General features: G+C 40.5%; 1 protein-coding gene across 2 annotated transcripts in view; it reads right to left on the bottom strand.

The window, feature by feature from the left end:
* RIPOR2 (RHO family interacting cell polarization regulator 2) overlaps positions 1–19091 on the bottom strand; it is an 88248-nt gene that overhangs the window by 47133 nt on the left and 22024 nt on the right. The window contains exons 2-6 of one of the 2 annotated variants that reach the window (XM_060163564.1): positions 9709–9835; positions 5857–6012; positions 5044–5122; positions 3116–3139; positions 226–279 (exon numbers count right to left, since the gene is read on the bottom strand). In XM_060163564.1, coding sequence (XP_060019547.1) covers positions 226–279; positions 3116–3139; positions 5044–5122; positions 5857–6012; positions 9709–9809 — 414 coding nt within the window. In that variant the 5' untranslated portion in view covers positions 9810–9835. Of the gene's footprint in view, positions 1–225; positions 280–3115; positions 3140–5043; positions 5123–5856; positions 6013–9708; positions 9836–19091 lie in introns of those variants that run through there. The other variant, XM_060163563.1, reaches the window with a different exon arrangement.

Raw genomic sequence — 19091 nt, 5'->3', positions numbered from 1 at the left:
CTGTTGAACTGAAGCAGAGTAAACAATGTGCTAGGTAATCAGGCTCTCCATTCTTATGTTTTTTCTACAACTTTACTGCCTGTTGGAGGATTTAATTGCTAATCAGCTTAGGAGTCAATTGGATAAGAAATTCTCCACGGACTAGAGGCTATGCTCAGGCCAAAGGTGTATTGATCAGTGACTGAGAACTGAAAAACAGGCAAAGACAAGAGGAACGTCAGTTACCTTACTGATGTGAAACTCCAGGCGCCTCACGTATCTTTCAATTGTTTTAATTTGCTGGAATAAAAGAAGAAATTTGAAAAAGTACAGCCATTTACAGTTCCACTGATTAGACTTGTGTGGCTATCTTTATTATCTCATACTCAAAAGTACCAGAAGATGTTAACTATTTCCCCTTTCCTCCTATCTCTGTTGCTACTTTAAAGATTCTCTAGTATCAACTTAGAAAGTATTTTTTAAAAAAATATTGAAGAAATACTCTGAGAGATGAACTTGAGTTAGCTATTGGAATCCTTATGTTTAACATTAAGAGGGGCCAACCAAATGGAATTCACTGGATTTCTGGCAGGACAGTATTATATTGGAGTATACTTAAGTTTCTTCATAATAACATTTTATCAGCTCAAATATGAACTTGCCCCCCCATTTTAATGTCTCTGAAATGGGGTGCATTTTACAACTGCAACTGTCTGTGCACGCCCCAAGATAATCATAGTTGGTTATGTGTCATCTCTTCCATTTGAGTTATAAATATTATCACATGCGTTAAATTTAATTACCCTTTAAAATATCTGCAAACAGATTATACTATGATTCAGTATTTTTTTAACATCTTTATTGGAGTATAATTGCTTTACAATGGTGTGTTAGTTTCTGCTTTATAACAAAGTGAATCAGCTATACATATACATATATCCCCATATCTCCTTCCTCTTGGTGTCTCCCTCCCACCCTCCCTATCCCACCCCTCTAGGTGGTCACAAAGCACCGAGCTGATCTCCCTGTGCTATGCGGCTGCTTCCCACTAGCTATCTATTTCACATTTGGTAGTGTATATATGTCCATGCCACTCTCTCACGTCGTCCCAGCTTACCCTTCCCACTCCCCATGTCCTCAAGTCCATTCTCTACATCTGCATCTTTATTCCTGTCCTGCCCCGAGGTTCTTCAGAACCTTTTTTTTTTTTTTTAGATTCCATATATATGTGTTAGTATATGGTATTTGTTTTTCTCTTTCTGACTTACTTCACTCTGTATGACAGACTCTAGGTCCATCCACCTCACTACAGATAACTCAATTTCATTTCTTTTTATGGCTGAGTAATATTCCATTGTATATATGTGCCAAATCTTCTTTATCCATTCATCTTTTGATGGACACTTCAGTTGCTTCCATGTCCTGGCTATTATAAACAAAGCTGCAATGAACATTGTGGTACACGACTCTTTTTGAATTGTGGTTTTCTCAGGGTATATGCACAGTAGTGGGATTGCTGGGTCATATGGTAGTTCTATTTTTACTTTCTTAAGGAACCTCCATACTGTTCTCCATACTGTCTGTATCAGTTTACATTCTCACCAACAGTGCAAGAAGGTTCCCTTTTCTCCACACCCTCTCCAGCATTTACTGTTTGTAGATTTTTTGATGATGGCCATTCTGACTGGTGTGAGGTGACACCTCATTGTAGTTTTGATTTGCAAATCTCTAATGATCAGTGATGTTGAGCATCCTTTCATGTGTTTGTTGGCAATCTATATATCTTCTTTGGAGAAATGTCTATCTAGGTCTTTGGCCCATTTTTGGATTGGGTTGTTTGTTTTTTTGTTATTGAGCTGCATGATCTGCTTATAAATTTTGGAGATTAATCCTTTGTCAGTTGCTTCATTTGCAAATATTTCCCCCAATTCTGAGGGTTGTCTTTTTGCCTTGTTTATGGTTTCCTTTGCTGTGCAAAAGCTTTTAAGTTTCATTAGGTCCCATTTGTTTATTTTTGTTTTTATTTCCATTTCTCTAGGAGGTGGGTCAAAAAGGATCTTGCTGTGATTTATGTCATAGAGTGTTCTGCCTATTTTTTCCTCTAAGAGTTTTATGGTCTCTGGCCTTACATTTAGGTCTTTAATCCATTTTGAGTTTATTTTTGTGTATGGTGTCAGGGATTGTTCTAATTTCATTCTTTTACATGTGGCTGTCCAGTTTTCCCAGCACCACTTATTGAAGGGGCTGTCTTTTCTCCATTGTTTATTCTTGCCTCCTTGATCAAAGAAGGATAAGGTGACCATATGTGCGTGGGTTTATCTCTGGGCTTTCTATCCTGTTCCATTGATCTATCTTTCTGTTTTTGTGCCAGTACCATACTGTCTTGATTACTGTAGCTTTGTGGTATAGTCTGAAGTCCAGGAGCCTGATTCCTCCAGCTCCATTTTTCTTTCTCAAGATTGCTTTGGCTATTCGGGGTCTTTTGTGTTTCCATACAAATTGTGAAAATTTTTGTTCTAGTTCTGTGAAGAATGCCATTGGTAGTTTGATAGGGATTGCATTGAATATGATTCAGTATTAAAGGTCTCGTATGTACAGAAATGTGTGGAAAGAAACAGCATCATATATAACTTAAAAAATATATCTACATTTAAAATAGGCCTAAGAGAGTTTTGTCACTAAGTATAAAATACATATGTTAAGTGAAAAGAAAGAACTGTGTCACAGTGTAGCTGTAATCACTCTTTTTCTTAGTGGCAAATAAGATAATGATGTGTTTTCCAATCAAAGAGGTCTTCCATTTGATGAAATATGATAGTTCCCATTTAGAGAGAACACAGGTAAGGACCTTCAAACCCTTGGGAAATTCTTAAACTTAACCAGAACACTGAGAAACCCTGCAACCAGGTGACTTTTTTTTTAACAAAAGTGACCTTAAACACATTATTGGGTCTGTAGATCATAGTACTTATGACCTTTCATCATCCTCATTAGATAAAAGCATGAACTTTTCTAGGATTAGAAAAATCATCATTTCTCTAGGATCTTACTGTACCTAAGCAAGGATCACTGACTTCTCCTCAAGGATGAAGGATTTTATTTCCCCGTAACTCCCCAACACAGAACAGTAACTTACCTTGTCTAGGTCATACAGCACACCCTAAAATTAAAAAAAAGGAGTATCTGGATTAAAACACATCTTCCTCAAAACCGTTACTGATAAGAATCAAAGGATTTTGTCTGCATTTCTGCATTGTCAGTGAAATAATGGTTAGCCCCATAATGTCTGTTGGACTTTTTGATATTCGCTTTAAAAGAGTAAATCTGGGTTATTTTAAATAATAGTAAGAATACTTCTAAGAGCTAATATTTATTTATACCCTGTGTCTCCAGAATTCTACCCAGTCCTCTCTGCCTTCTGGGAGCCTTAAGACGTTCACTTGCTTTGGGCTCTCCTCGCTTACATAGTGAGGGACACATAAATTCACGTCCACTTAAATGTTTTTTTAAATGTTTTTAACATAAAAAGTAGCAGTGAGGGCTTCCCTGGTGGCGCAGTGGTTGAGAGTCCGCCTGCCGATGCAGGGGACACAGGTTCGTGCCCCGGCCCGGGAAGATCCCACATGCCGCGGAGCGGCTGGGTCCGTGAGCCATGGCCGCTGGGCCTGCGTGTCCGGAGCCTGTGCTCCAACGGTGAGAGGCCTGCGTACCTCAAAAAAAAAAAAAAAAAAAAAGTAGCAGTGATTATATGTGTTAAAAAAAAGACTTGGGCTTCCCTGGTGGTGCAGTGGTTGAGAGTCTGCCTGCCGATGCAGCAGACACGGGTTCGTGCCCCGGTCCGGGAAGATCCCACATGCCTCGGAGCAGCTGGGCCCGTGAGCCATGGCCGCTGAGCCTGCGCGTCCGGAGCCTGTGCTCCGCAACAGGAGAGCCCACAGCAGTGAGAGGCCCACGTACCGCAAAAAAAAGAAAAAAAAAAGAAAAAAAAAGACTTGCCTTCCTGTTTAAACACATAAAAATTGGTATTTAAGAAGAGCCCTTGAGAGTGGTGAAAGCTTTTCACAAATTGTTTTTAAAGCAAGTTTATTCCTGTGTGCTCACAATATCACAGTATAATCAGTACACTAAGCCCACATCCTCCATCAGGAGGGTTTTTATGGAACATGAGGTCCTGCTGGAAGCTCCTCCATCCATACACGATTGTTCTCCAAGAAGGAACATTTGTTGCCATTGAGGACTGCCAGGGACATTCAAAAGCTCTGAAGGCCACTCCACATTGAGTTCCACATAAATGGGAGCAATTTATCTTCTAATATTATTAGAATCTAAAACTTTTAACTCCTATGAAGGCTTTAACCTCTAAGCCTTTGAAAAGGATAACATCTTTTTAAAAAAAGAAGATAACAGCTATTCATGTATATGTGTACCTCGTATACGTAGACTTTTCCTGGGCTTTCTGATGCCTTAAAACTTTAAGGCATGATATCATTTAGAACTTAACAAAATCATTAAAAATCATTAGAAACACCTCTTCAAGCAGACAAGTCCTCACAATTCATTAGAGTAAAGGAAACTTGCAAGCATCTCCAACAATACAGTGTGTAGTTGAACTGGCTCAAGGACGCCTCCGATTTCTTCTACCAATGACCTCTTGAGCCTCCTTTTCCTCTCAGGTATCACTGACCTATTACAATTTTTAAAAATTGGATATAAAGGAAAGTTCTGGGTTCCAAATGCTGTACTAACAATATGGTAGGAAAACCCCAACTTTTCATTTCTTTATATTACTTGGGAAGAGGAGTATAGGGAGTTGGCTTTTTAAAAGTATTTTTTCCTGATTACAAAGTTTGTCTGCATAAACATGCTTGGAAAATACTGGAACATATTGAGCATTAAAATAAACATCAGGAAGCACATGGCACTTTGTCCCTTGGATCTGCTTTTCTTGAACTTTCTTCCTTGTCCCCGTGTCTATCCAGTAAGAGAAGTTAGCCAAAACAAACAAACAAACAGAAAACCAAAAAACCCACTGTGTGAACACCCTAAGGATTAGATGGTACCTACCAGGCGAGAGTTTCTTCTCATATCTTTTAACTGAGCTGTCAACTTGTCCAGCTCTGTCTGGTGAACCTCCAGATACTCACTGCAAAGAAAAGAGAGACGTGATCGTGAACTCTGTGACTGTCAAGTGGAATCTGATGCTGATGCTGACCTTTCCCTTCTAAAGGGGGGGCATTAAGAACCTGAACCTTGCTCTGCGGAGCACAGAGCTGGCAGGGAAGAGGCTCTGCATTTTCCTAAACTCTCCACATTTTGAAAGATCTAGCAGTTGAATCTGATACTATCCAGATAGTCAAAAAGGAGAATGCCTATGAGGCTGGCATAGCAGGAAAGAAAAACCAATGTGGAGGGAATGGCAAGAACTATGGAGTCAGTCCTAGACCTGGGCTCACAGAATTCTATCTAGTTCCATAGGACACTGACAGTATGCATCTCACCACATACTAGGGAAGTTTTATTCTGGACAAATCATTGCTATAATATACTCAAGAAGGTTTTAGAACGCTTCTTCAGCAATCTCTAAAACAGATATGCCTGTCTACCAGTGTTTAAGTAAAATACAATATTACACAGAGTTAAATATAAACATATTACTATTTCAGGTCTCCTTCAATGTTTGGTTATGATATGGAAACCCGATCAAGTTCAGATCTTTGGGACTCATTTAAGGCTTCCTCAATTATGGTGCAATAATAAAACACCTACTACAGAAATAGACATTCTAAAATTTATCTCATAAGACTAGCTTTTGTGACCTTCCCGAGCATTTTAGAAAGGAAAAAGGTTTCAGTGCATTATTAGGTTTGATGTTCTTACTCAAGTCCATTTTTCAAAGCCCTGTAGACCTCTTCCACCCTTTTAGGCTGAGGCTCCTTGGGAGGGCTGCTGTTTTTGTATCCTAAATTGTGCATTTTCTTCAGTTTGGCCTGAGGCTTCTTGAGAGCAGAGGGATTTTCAACGAAGGAGTTACATCTACGGAAAGAGAAAAGAAAAGCTGACATTGAGTCTTGGGCACCCAAAACGATCTGACCAAAGAAATGCCTTTTAATCACCTTGTGTTTGTGTCAGTGTCTTCTGGGGAAGGTAACGTTCCCTTGTATATTAATAGATCTGAGCCATCCTTCATTTAGTTTTGTGGTGTTAGAGTTAACTGCTGAAATCTGGAAGCTGTGCAGGGCAGCAGTTACCCAGAGTCAAAGCCTGGATTCAGGTAATGTACACTCTGAGTGAAAGCATGTCACATCACTGAGACCTCACGGGAAGCCAAGAACAAACACTTCTAGGTGGAAATAATGAACAGGCAGGAGAATGTAATTCAGCTAAAAAAATATGTGCACTATGTGACATCAGGCATAAGCGTCTATTAAATTTGACTCGGATGTGCATGAATAGTTTTTAAATAAAGGGCCATAAGCATGACAAAGGGCTAATGCTGTATATAAACACATTTTATTGCACTTCAAAGATATTGTGTTTTTTCACAAATTGAAGATTTGTGGCAACTTTGTATGTCAGATGATGGTTAGCATTTTTTAGCAATAAAGTATTTAACTAAGGTATGTACAATTTTTTTTAGACATAATGCTATTGTACACTTAATAGACTATAGTGTAAACATAAGCTTTATATGCACTGTGAAACCAAAAAATTTGTGTGGCTTGCTTTATTATGATATTTGTTTTATTGCAGTGGCCTAGACCCAAACCTGCAGTATCTCTAAGGTATGTCTGTAGTGTTAAAGTAAAGAAAAGCACACATAGCTGGATGAATAGACTTTTTAAAAGTTTACTTATTTATTTTTTGGCTGCATCGAGAGGCTCGTGGCATCTTAGTTCCCCGATTAGGGAGCAAACTGGGGTCCCAGCAGTGAAAGCGCTGAGTCCTAACCACTGGACGGCCAAGGAATTCCCTTAAGCTTTATTTTTATGTAGTAAACTTTGTTTAGGTATAACATGAAACTCAACATCCCTATTAGTGGCAGGGAGGCAGCCTACAGTGGTAAGATGGACACCTGGTAACTTAAACCCAAACTACTGATCTGATTAGGAAGCTCAGAGGCCAGACTACTCACTGACCCAGCTATTGAGTGGAAAGCCATGACCTCTGAGTCTGGTAGGTGTCTGCTGTGCACCTTCCAGGTTAATTCTTACTTTCCTCTGCCATTACCGTGTGCACCAAAGGGGACAATACAGGTCAAAGCACATAAGACCCCTAAGAATGTAAGATCTTTATCATGTCAGAAAAACTGAGGATGAACTTTATTCCATGTTACCTATTTCACTACCTGTGTTCTTTTTCTTGAGTTCCTCTAAGTCCTATTTTAGATGAGGGGAGATTCTAGGGAAACTGAAGACTAACATTCCCAAGCTTGTGTCTGAAAGACATCTGCTCCCCAGAGTCAGTCTGCAGAGTCGGTCTTTATCGACTACGTAACTTCATACCACAAATAATCTCCCAAATCTGGATATAATGGAATGTGCTTCAAAAAGGGGTGCGGGGTGATTTCAAGCTCTATTATGAAGCTATAGTAATTAAAACAGTATGGTATTGGCATAAAAACAGACACATAGATCAATAAATAGAGAGCCCAGAAATAAACCCACTCATATATGGTCAGTTAATTTACGACAAAGGAGCCAATAATATGCAATGGGGAGAAGACAGTCTCTTCAATAAATGGTGCTGGAGAAACTGGACAGTTACATGCAAAAGAATAAAACTAGACCCTCTCTTACACCATATAAAAAAATTAACTCAAAATGGATTAAAGACTTGTATGTAAGACTTGAAACCATAAAACTCCTAAAAGAAAACATAGGTAGTATACTCCTTGACATGGGACTTGGCTATGATTTTTTTGAATATGATACTGAAAGCAAAAGCAACAAGAGCAAAATTATACAAGTAAGACTACAGCAAACTAAAAAATAAAAAGCTTCTGCAAAAGCAAAGCAAAGGAAACCATCAACAAAATAAAAAGGCAACCTGCTAAATAGGAGGAAATACTTGCAAATCATATCTGATAAGGAGTTAATATCCAAAATATATAAAGAACTCATACAACTCAATAGCAAAAACCGAACAACTCAGTTAAAAAATGGGCAGAAGATCTGAACAGACACATATCCAAAGAAGACATACAAATGGCCGAGGGGTACGTGAAAAGATGCTCAACAGCATTAATCATCACGGAAGTGCAAATCAAAACCACAATGGGATATCACCTCACCCCTGTTAGAATGGCTATTATCAAAAAGACAAGAAATAACATGTGTTGGCAGGTACGTGGAGAAAAGGCAACCTTTGTGCACTGTTGCTTGGAATGTAAATTGGTGCAGCCCCTATGGAAGACAGTACAGAAGTTCTTCAAAAAATTAAAAATAGAACTACCATATGAGCTGGCAATTCCACTTCTGAGTATTTAACCAAAGACAATGAAAACATGAACTCAAAAAGTTTTCTGCACCCCCATGTTCATTGTAGCACTATCTACCAAGGCCAAGATTTATGGAAACAAGCTAATGTCCAATGAATGGATGAATGCATAAAGAAATTGTGATACATATATATATGGCTGAATAATATTCATTATATATATATAGGAATATTACTCAGCCATAAAAAAGAATGAAATCTTGCCATTTGTGACAACATGGAAAGACCTCGAGGGCATCACACTTAAGTGAAGTAAGTCAGACAAAGACAAATACTGTACAATCTCTCATACATGGAATCTAAAAGAAAAACAACAAAAAACCAAACTCATAGATATTGGTGACTGTCAGAGGCAGGGAGTGTGGGCAGGATAGAAGAAATGGGTGAAGGAGGTCAAAAGGCAAAAAAAAAAGGTAGCAATTCAAATGAGGGGGAAAGGGCTTCCCTGGTGGCACAGTGGTTGAGAGTCCGCCTGCCGATGCGGGGGACACAGGTTTGTGCCCCGGTCCAGGAAGATCCCACATGCCACGGAGCGGTTGGGCCCGTGAGCCATGGCCGCTGAGCCTGCGCGTCCGGAGCCTGTGCTCCGCAATGGGAGAGGCCACAACGGTGAGAGGCCCGCGTACCGCAAAAACAAACAAACAAACAACAAAAAAAAAATTAGGGGGAAAAAGACTACAATATATGGTGTTACAATGGATATATATAAAAAGCCTTTATTGTTCTGTAAGAAAATATGTAAATATCCACCCCCAAAATAGGCAATGGATGTGAATGCACTGGTTATTCCCAAAATAAATACAAAAGACAAGTAAACTTATGAAAGCACATTTAACCTCGTTAGGGATGACATAAAAGACTGGAAAAGATTTTTAGAAAATGCTCAGTATCAACAGATGTGTGGATAAAGGTAAATCTGCTGTTACTGGTTAGAGGATAAATGGGTTCAAACATCTGGAGGCACTCTGGCAACAGGCATCAACAGAGCTGAAAGAAATGGGGTGGGGGTGGGGAGAGCTATACATATGTATTGCTAGCTTGTTCTAAATCTTCTTTGAAGGAGGAATTCTAAATGATAGAAATTTGGGGAACATTACATCTTTTTCATGAAAGAGATGAAAATAACACAGGTGAGTGTTGTGACAAGGCCACATGCACACGGACCCTCTTCAGAGCACCAAGGCTCACATCCCTCGCAAGCTGCGTCCCAGCAGAGAAGCACACACAACTTGCCTGGATCGCCTCTCCTGAAGGCCACTGAACCCCGCAAAGGACTGGCTCCTGATAATCCCATTAGGCCCTCCAGGCGAGAAGGACTGGGATCCTACCAACATGATTTCTGGGAGTCTGGCTGGCAGTCCTATAAGACAACAGAAAGATTAAGGCAAATTACAGGCAGGTTCAAACAGAAGACACGGGAAGTAATAGGAGGTGACATGAGGAAAGGTGAGTCATGAGGCCATTAGATGCTTGTAAGACTTCTTGCCTCCGACATGTTCTTTTTAAGCGGAAGGGTTCAGCTCTCAGGTGGACCTGAAGAAACACATGAAGATGTAAATAAATGTAAATTACACACCATTATCAGTTACTTTAGGGTTCCTTCAGGGATTATTTTTTTTAAACAAGGTTCAACCATACCCTCAAAATACACAAAAACTTTAGAATGTTTCCCTCCGTTTAGGACAACAATAGCAATAGCAAAAGGAAACAAATAGGCCAAGTCAAGTTTCAGATAGGTTCTGCGTGACATTCAAAACACAGTCCAGTCTTAGGGTGGAATTCTACACTTAGAAGTCACAAGGCTAAAAACACTAGGTTTCTTGAGAGATGAACTTACTTAAACTTGTTCTCCCTTTTTCTACCCTTAAGTATATTTTGAAAGATAAGATCGTGCCGCTCTTGTGGCAGTGATAAAAAAGAAGAGCACAGAGAACGCTCACAGAAGTAGTGATAATCTAGGTTATGATAAGAACACAAGAGAAGAGGCAAGAAAGGTAAAGGGGAAAATACAGCAGAAGGCACACACCCTATTTCAGTCGCTAGTTCACCTTTTATAAAGACTCATCACCACTGACCAAGACACGTTGTCAAAATACAACTTCAGCTGGACAGAAGCCCAAGGTTAGTTCCCCCAAAGGACTGCCCTAGAACAGTTAGGTAATTCTATTCCCTTTAGATCAGGAAGAGTCAAAGCACATACCATTGTCTTAGCAGGTAACCTCAGTCCAGAGAGGGGGACAGGCTAGCAGGAGAAAGGGGACACAGCCGCGGTCCAGACTAAAGACTTCCAAAGTGGGCAGCCACTAATAGCATCAATAGTTGCCCTTTAAAAACCCAGCAAACAGGGCTTCCCTGGTGGCGCAGTGGTTGAGAGTCCGCCTGCTGATGCAGGGGACACGGGTTCGTGCCCCGGTCTGGGAAGATCCCACATGCTGCGGAGCGGCTGGGCCCGTGAGCCATGGCCGCTGAGCCTGCGCGCGTCCGGAGCCTGTGCTCCGCAACGGGAGAGGCCACAACAGTGAGAGGCCCGCATACCACAAACAAACAAACAAACAAAAAAACCCCAGCAAACAAGCAAGCAAGCAAGCAAAGCTAAAAAACAGCAGCAAAACACTCTTGTGTCCATCTAGACGGAATGGAAAAGCCAACATCACTGGGCCCTACTCAAAGCTATTTGAAGCAACTCAGCCAAGGGAGGGGGTTTGAGTGAGTTACTTCCCCAGAGAGAGAACAAACAGCCCCCTTCCCCATGAGGCTGCAGGTTGCTAAATCCCCTCCTCCCCACCCACCCCGGGAGAAAGCAGCTCTGAGGAAGCACGCATGCATTCTTGCTGACTCACTTGGCAAGAGGCTTTGCAATGAGCAACAGGTTGCTCTTTGATCTGGGTAGGACAGGCATCCCACCCAGTCCAGCTAGGGATGGAGACAGGGAGGCTTAAGTTTTGGAACATTCTCTAGAATTTTAAAAGTAATGACGTAGAAGTATGCGTGTGCAATAAAATTAATATCTAGTGCACGAATGGCAGGACAAAATGTGGTGCAAATAAGACTCTTTCTGGTTACTTCCCCCCACCCCCAAGTTTCAAAAATAACCATGATTCACATAAATCCTTAATGAGGTTCTCTTAAGTGTTCTTTGTTGCTTACTAAGCAGTCTGTCTAGTTCTCGTTAAAAACACCTTCTTAGGTTCATAAAGCACGCCTGTGCTATCTTTGTATCACATGCAAACGTAGTAAATATCAAGAAAACGTAATAAATATCAAGAAAAAGATCCAGAAAATTTAATCAATATCAGGAAAACATGTTCTTTCTGTGCCCAATAATTTTATAACCTAAAACCCACCTCAAAGTCTCCATGTGGCAAATTTAATTAGTATTGTATCTCATTTTGTAAATTATTGTTCAACAGGTCTGTTGCATCATGGCGTTCTTTGGTCACAGGGAAAAGACTTAAAGTATTTGAACTATTTTAACTGCGCTATTGTCTTGTACTTCCTAGAGATTATGCTTTTAAACCAAAAAGATTTTTTTCTCTTATCCACTGGATCAGTAGTTTCACATACTCCCAGGCATTCTGACTTAACTAGTATGGACCTGTGTATTGGGATTTTGAAAAGGACCCCAGATGGTTCTGATGCTCAGCCTACAAAAGAAAAAAAGGATGATGCTGAATTGGTTGAAAATGTTCAAACTTCAGTTACAATCATCTGCTACAATTTCTCAAATGTCCAACTTTTAAAAAGTCTTAAATAAGCCTCTCTTTACAAAGTTTAAACGTTAAATGAATTAAACATTAGAACTGGATAGTGAAATAATTTTCCTTCTTCCCCTTTTTCAGTAATAGGTAAGAAAGCTTCTTGAGAACAAAACAAATGTTTGCCCTGGATTCTGAGTTTGTAAATTGCTTCGGGATGGATAAAATCCTCAGACGCTTTTCATTACATTTACGTGTTGAATGGATGCCACTGGGAACAGGAAGGGAGGTAAGTGGTTTTGCCTGTCTGGTCTTAGAAATGGTCATTATCTATCGGAAAAGAATTTGACTGATAGCTCTGGCTTAGGCTGAGATCTCTATCCTGCCATCAATTCCCCTAGAGGCTGGCTCACTGCCTAAGGAGAGTCATAAAATAAGTCTGAGGGCCTCTGCACAAGGTCAGGCTCTTGGAGAAAAGGAGTAGGTTGGGAGAGGGGAGAGCAGGTGGGTTGAAGGATAAGAGTATGCAAAGCACCTCCCCGCCCACACCCCTAACTCTGAAGTAGGGATGACAGTTCTTTTTTCTTTTTTTTTTTTCTTTTTTTGTGGTACGCGGGCCTCTCACTGTTGTGGCCTCTCCCGTTGCGGAGCACAGGCTCCGGACACGCAGGCTCAGAGGCCATGGCTCACGGACCCAGCCGCTCCGCGGCATGTGGGATCTTCCCGGACCGGGGCACGAACCCATGTCCCCTGCATCGGCAGGCGGACTCTCAACCACTGCGCCGCCAGGGAAGCCCAGGGGTGACAGTTCTTTGCTACTACTCTTCCGATGGCCTCAGCCATTCCCCACTGGCTAGTTATCCTGCAACTCTGTTATCATCTTCTTGACAACACCACTCCCACCTCTTGGAGCCCTAAGTCTTCAAGCTGCTCCCTGGCTTCCTAGAATCTCACAGACCTGCTTTCTTCCAGCAAAACTACCCTTAAAGCTATATTACTCATTTTCAGGCTTTAAGGACTTCAAACTGGTTCCTTGTCATTTGCATTTTAGTAGCAGATGCTTCTTTGTACCTTTACCTAAAGAAAGGACTGAAGTAGAACTGCAGTATCACTGCTGGTAGGGGTATAAAGTGGTACCGAAAGTTTGGAAGACAACTAGGTAGTATCTATTATTTAAAATGTAAAACATACTTATCCTTTAATATGTCACATCTACTCTTTGCTATCTCCTGTGGAGAAATACTCAAGTTCACAAAAAGTTATATACAGGGATGTTCACGACAGTTAATGTAATAGCGGAAAAACGGAAATGATGTAAATGTTAATCATTACAGGAATGGTTAATACACTATGGCATAACCATAGCAGTTAAAAACAATATGCCCCATAGAAAGATCCACCCCGCCCCGACCCGCCCGGCTGAGGACAAATTGCAGAACAAAATAGAGTATGATACCAGGAATGTTGAGAACAAAATATAAAATTATGTACATGAATAGAAAAGTTCTGAAAGTATACACAGTCTATGAAGAGGTGGGATTGAGTAGTAGTCAGAAACATTTTAATTTTTTCTATATTGTTTGAGTTTTTATAAAGGAAATGGATTTATGTATGATTGATATGATGCAAAATTCTCTTTTGAAACTGCAGACATTTGGAGTTGTCTAGAGTTGGGACTGGAGAGGAGAGAAAGCTCAGATACAAGAACATATAAGATAGCTTTAATGGGTAACGGCTATATTTATATAGTTTATATGTGTAAGTCCTGAAGAGGAGAAATATAATTTCTGAGAAATAATGTATTAGGTTTCATAAATTTTGATTACAGTAGAATAATTCAGATTCCCCAGTGAAGTTCCCATTATGAGCTCTGAGCTATGTACCAACTTCTTTATTTTGATCTGAAGGATTTTTAGAGATGATACTGTACTCCTGGTAGGACGCACTATACCCAATACGTATTGTCAAGGTTCACCAAATCCCATATCTAATAAGCACGAAATTCCACATAAAAAACCACAAGTCCTTCTTTGGCTGCTGCTACTTGAAACTCCTGGCGCTTTGAAAAATGTTTCCAGTCCCTAAGTTACTGACTTCTCACCTGGTCTTTCCGAAAACGCCAGCAGAACTAACATTCATTTTTGCGCATTAAATCCCAGAAAGGTCTCAAATCTTAGGCAAACGATAAAGCTGCTGTGCTTTGCCCCTTACTTTGTTTTGTCCCAGGAGGCCCAGGCTGTTATACCGGGTGGCCACCCATGCCCTGCCTTTCCCACAATCCCTGGGAAGAACGGAATCCTTCTGGAAAGAATCCCCAGCACCTTGACTAAGAGTTGAACAAACCCTACCATTCTGAGCCGAGTCTCTTAGCACAGAAGCCAGAAAGTCACAGTTGTTTCTCTTCTCGACTCTTCATACAGTGAAAACCGCTGCCTTCTCCCTGGCTATGCAGTGCTAAGATCCACCTGAACACATACTGGAGTCTTTTGAAATTAAAATGAGTATAGGATTTCATGTGTTCTGATATGACACGGTGATACAAGTACACCGGGCCTTGGTGGGTACCATGAGCAACCAGCTGACCGGAAGTTCCTAGTTTGTTTGAATTAGAAGGTAGCTTATCAGATCAGCAGGCAGTTTGGTAACAGCACTGAGCGTGGCTGGAGATGGCAGGGTCTGGGGAGGCGGCTGAGGCAGATAAAGAAACATCAAGGGTCAAGAGGTCCCCCTTCATCCCACCAGGTCTCATACTTGTTTAGATCAGAAATAAAAGGGACAATATGAGTGCAGTTCGGAGCAGGGAAATAGCCAGTGACCTGGAGAACACAGAGATAACCTGATTCTTAAGAATAAACGAATGAATGATAGAAGTCAACCTTGGAGGGTTGCTTGGAAGACAGGCAATGAAGGGCATTCGTCACACAGCAGGGCTACGCACCAGACCCTAAAATGCAGCTCCTGATGGTGCTACCAGTAGAAGTAGTAAAAATGGAAGAAAAATGCTTTGAAAGTTCAGTCTAGGTGACAGTTCCATTTCCCATTACATTTTTATTAACTGGTATTCTGACTTAAACTTTCTTGTAAATTTGATTAGCCTGAGTTAGCAAGCTTCTCTACCCAAATGTGAACAATTCCTCTCGGGGAACCCCAAGGTTAGGTAAGACAGGCCAACCTCTTTTCATCACTTCTTGGGCATGAATCTCCAAACTGACGAGTTCACAGTAGAAGTGTTAGAGGCATTGATTAACTGATATGGTAACTGGACAAAGCAACCGGTCAGCTAGAAGGAATGTTAATATTGATCGTTAGAGTTAAATATACTAAGACTCATGAAAGCAAATAGGAATCATTAGGTTATTTTTAGTTTTTCCAAGCATAAAAGCACTCTGCTGTATTAGGAAAATACAGAGAAGTAGAAAGAAGTCAGGGCAGGGAGGGGGAGGGAAGAACCATATTGTTTTCTAGCACCCATCGATAACCACCAGCAGAATTTTGGTGCATGTAATTTTCTTCAACTCTTCCCTTTCCGCATAAAACATAAGAATTTTGAGCACAATGCATGTTAAATTTTGTATCCTGCTTTTTCTATCATATTCTTTTTCTAAAAAATTAATTAATTTTTGGCTGCGTTGGGTCTTTGTTGCTGTGCGTGGGCTTTCTCTACCTGTTGAGAGCAGGGGCTACTCTTTGCTGCAGTGCATGGGCTTCTCACTGCAGTGGCTTCCCTTGTTGCAGAGCACGGGCTCTAGGCGTGTGTGCTTCAGTAGTTGCGGCACACAGGCTCAGTAGTTGTGGCACATGGGCTTAGTTGCTCCGTGGCATGTGGGATCTTTCCGGACCAGGGATTGAACCCATGTCCCCTGCATTGGCAGGCGGATTCTTAACCACTGCGCCACCAGGGAAGTCCCTATCATATTATTTTTTTAGAGGTACGTCGAGGGGTTTATAAATTAACTTTTTTCTTCAACCACCTTTAAGGGGGTACTTAGGTCTACCCCACATTCCATGTGCTACCTTGATAATAAAAGGGAACCCATACAGTCTATATTATATATGCCTTTTATTTCTGATTTTAAGATATGGTCAAAAGCAAAGTGGACCTTGCCAGGATGACACTCGGGCCTCTCTATGGGAGACGGGGGAGCAGATTAGCATTTGTACATGCTGGAGTTGCAGGACATCAAACATTATGAAATTTAAAAAACAACAACACAACAGCTGACATCACTGTCTTAATCCTGGAAGAGCAAGGTTTTTATGGTGTTTTCCTTTTTTTCATTTAACCAAATTCTCTAATATAGAACACAAACAGGTAATTCTGGAAGACCCCCACTATGGACAGAAAATATAACAGACATCTGTGATTTCTGAATGAAGTGAGTAAGGACATCTCAGTTCTCACCAAAGCATTTGTCGTGGAGCGAAAATGTTGACTTAGAAATCAACAGTTGCATAGCTACAAAGCTTCGCCATCTCCACATTAGACTGAGACCAACCCTCTGAGATAAGTCAATGGTCAGTTGGCAGGTTGCTGGAGTGACAATGCTGGCAAAAGTAGACAATTCTACAGTCAACCCAAGTGTCGGCCTGGTGCCAGGGATGGGAGCAGGCAAAGGACCATGAGAGAACTTTTGGGGGTGGGGCTGGAAGTGTTCTAAAACTGTGTTGTGGTGACTGTCACACAATTGTATACATTTACTAAAACTCAAACTGTACACTTAAGATGAATTAATTTTATGTGATATATGAGTTTTACATCAATAGAGCTGTCGGAAAATCACTATCAATTTCCAGAAAATGTCATCATTCCTTCTGCAAGAGGAAGTGCCAAGGAATCGGGACCTGAAAAGGAAAAGCTCGATCAACAAGCCACCACCTGAGAGTTGAATATTTTCGTGATTTGATCCTTTTCCCCATCAGCACCACATAAGATGCAGCACACTGGCCCCACTGCACTTTCTGAGTCATTTCTTCCTGCCTGCTTTGTGTGCCTCCGCTCTCCTCTCCTAACCGTGCTGTCCTGTTTATGCACCTCCACATCTTGGTCAAGGGCAGAAGTATAATTCAGTTGTCTGAAAGAGGCACGTGGGGCAGATGTAGATAGCCTGCTATGCTAAATGATTATTTAAGATGAATCCTAAAAATAGGCGTCTGCTTATATATGGATGCAAGGTACCTATTACAGAACAGTTGACTAATCTTAAAAAAAGTGGATATATTTAAGTCACGGGCTTTTTTTTTTTTTGGAGTGTACTGCCTTAAAATAAATCAAGGCAAGGCTAATATTTGCCTCTCAGTTGTCAGCTTTGTTTGCTAACCAAACAATAAATGAGATATTACATTGATTGACTGAGACAAGTGATGTGAACGCATGAAAAAACTTACAGAGCAACACAGACTCACTCCTCAGTGAGAGATGGAAGAACCAAGCTCAGGTGTTCTTACTGGCCTCTTGGGCACATACTAAACTTGCTGAAGCTCAAATCTGGTATCTAGAGAATGAGAGTAGTAATTCCTCCCCATTTTAATAGACAAGCATTGTAAGGTTCAACTGAGATCAAAGCATCATTCGATCTTACAATCGTGAGGCTACTTGGACATCTTCTAACCTGACTTCTCACCAGCCCTATAGACGGTAAGACTTCTGCTTAAAAACATACAGAAAATGAGGAAGTGCCTTATAAAAAGTAAGGTGCTTGAGAAATACAAAGATTGTGATAACGAAGACTGAGGTTCAACTAACGTGGAAGAAAAGGAACGCATTTTCAGAATCTCTGAAACTGATATCAATGGTTTTCTTTCCATATTTTCTAAGACACCTCAGTCAACACAATTATTAACTACATATTATCGGCTCATCACTGGCAGGATGCTATATGTTGCCCAAGATCTAAAAAGAACCAAAGACTGATCTCTGCTATAAACAGTTTTAATAATTTAATGCAAGAAGAAAATATGACTGTACATAAAGAAGTTGGGAGATCATGTCTGATGTAAGAAATATGTAGGAAATAACACACAGTGAAATTTTAAGTGATGTCTATTTCTCAGTGCTCCAAGGAAAGCAGTAGAGCTGAGATGATTAGAATGTGGACTCCCAAGTCAGACAAATCTGGGCTCCATTTGGGGGCTACAGTTTACAGCTGTTTGAACTTATGCAGGTTACTTAACCTCTCTGAATCCCAGTTTCCTCATTTGTATAAAAGGACTAACACTTCAGAGGATTTTTGAGGTGCAAATGAGTTAGTATACTCAATAGCTGGTGTGTGGTAAGTGCTTAATAAAATTTAAAATAATAGAGTTCTCTCAATGGAGAGGGAGATAAATGAGACAGGTACAGCCAGGAAGGTTCATAGAGAAGATAAAACGCTGGCTACATCCAGAAGAATGGATGTGATCTGAACAGGTGAAATCAAGGGAAGCCGGAAACGAGCATCTTTGTGAACATAGCAATTTTTAGATAATTAAAAAGCAGAACTACTTTAAATACTGACTGATAAAAACTAAAACCATGGGTACTTTGGAAGTCCAGTTCAAAAACCAATTACGGTTTTGTTTTTGTTTTTTTGAAATAATTGGAAGCTTACAGAAAAGTTACAAGAAAAGAACATAAAGCTCTCATACATCTTTCATCCAGATTCACCATTTGCTGAAATCTGTCACGTTTTACTCTGTCGTCTCCCCCCATACACACATACCCATTACTACTTCCTGAATCATTTGAGAGCAACTTGCATATACATATTCATATATATATTTGCTCCTCCCCGTTGAGCAATCTGCAGATATGATGCAGATATGATGTGTGTATCCTAAAGATGTGGTCGTCACTTACATAATTGCAGTACAATTATCAACATCAGGAAATTTAACATCAATACGATACTATTATCTAATGTACAGACATTATTCAAATTTTAC

Source organism: Lagenorhynchus albirostris, chromosome 10 (genome assembly GCF_949774975.1).
Source record: "Lagenorhynchus albirostris chromosome 10, mLagAlb1.1, whole genome shotgun sequence".
NCBI lineage: Eukaryota > Metazoa > Chordata > Mammalia > Artiodactyla > Delphinidae > Lagenorhynchus > Lagenorhynchus albirostris.
This window is presented reverse-complemented; position numbering and strand designations above follow the sequence as displayed.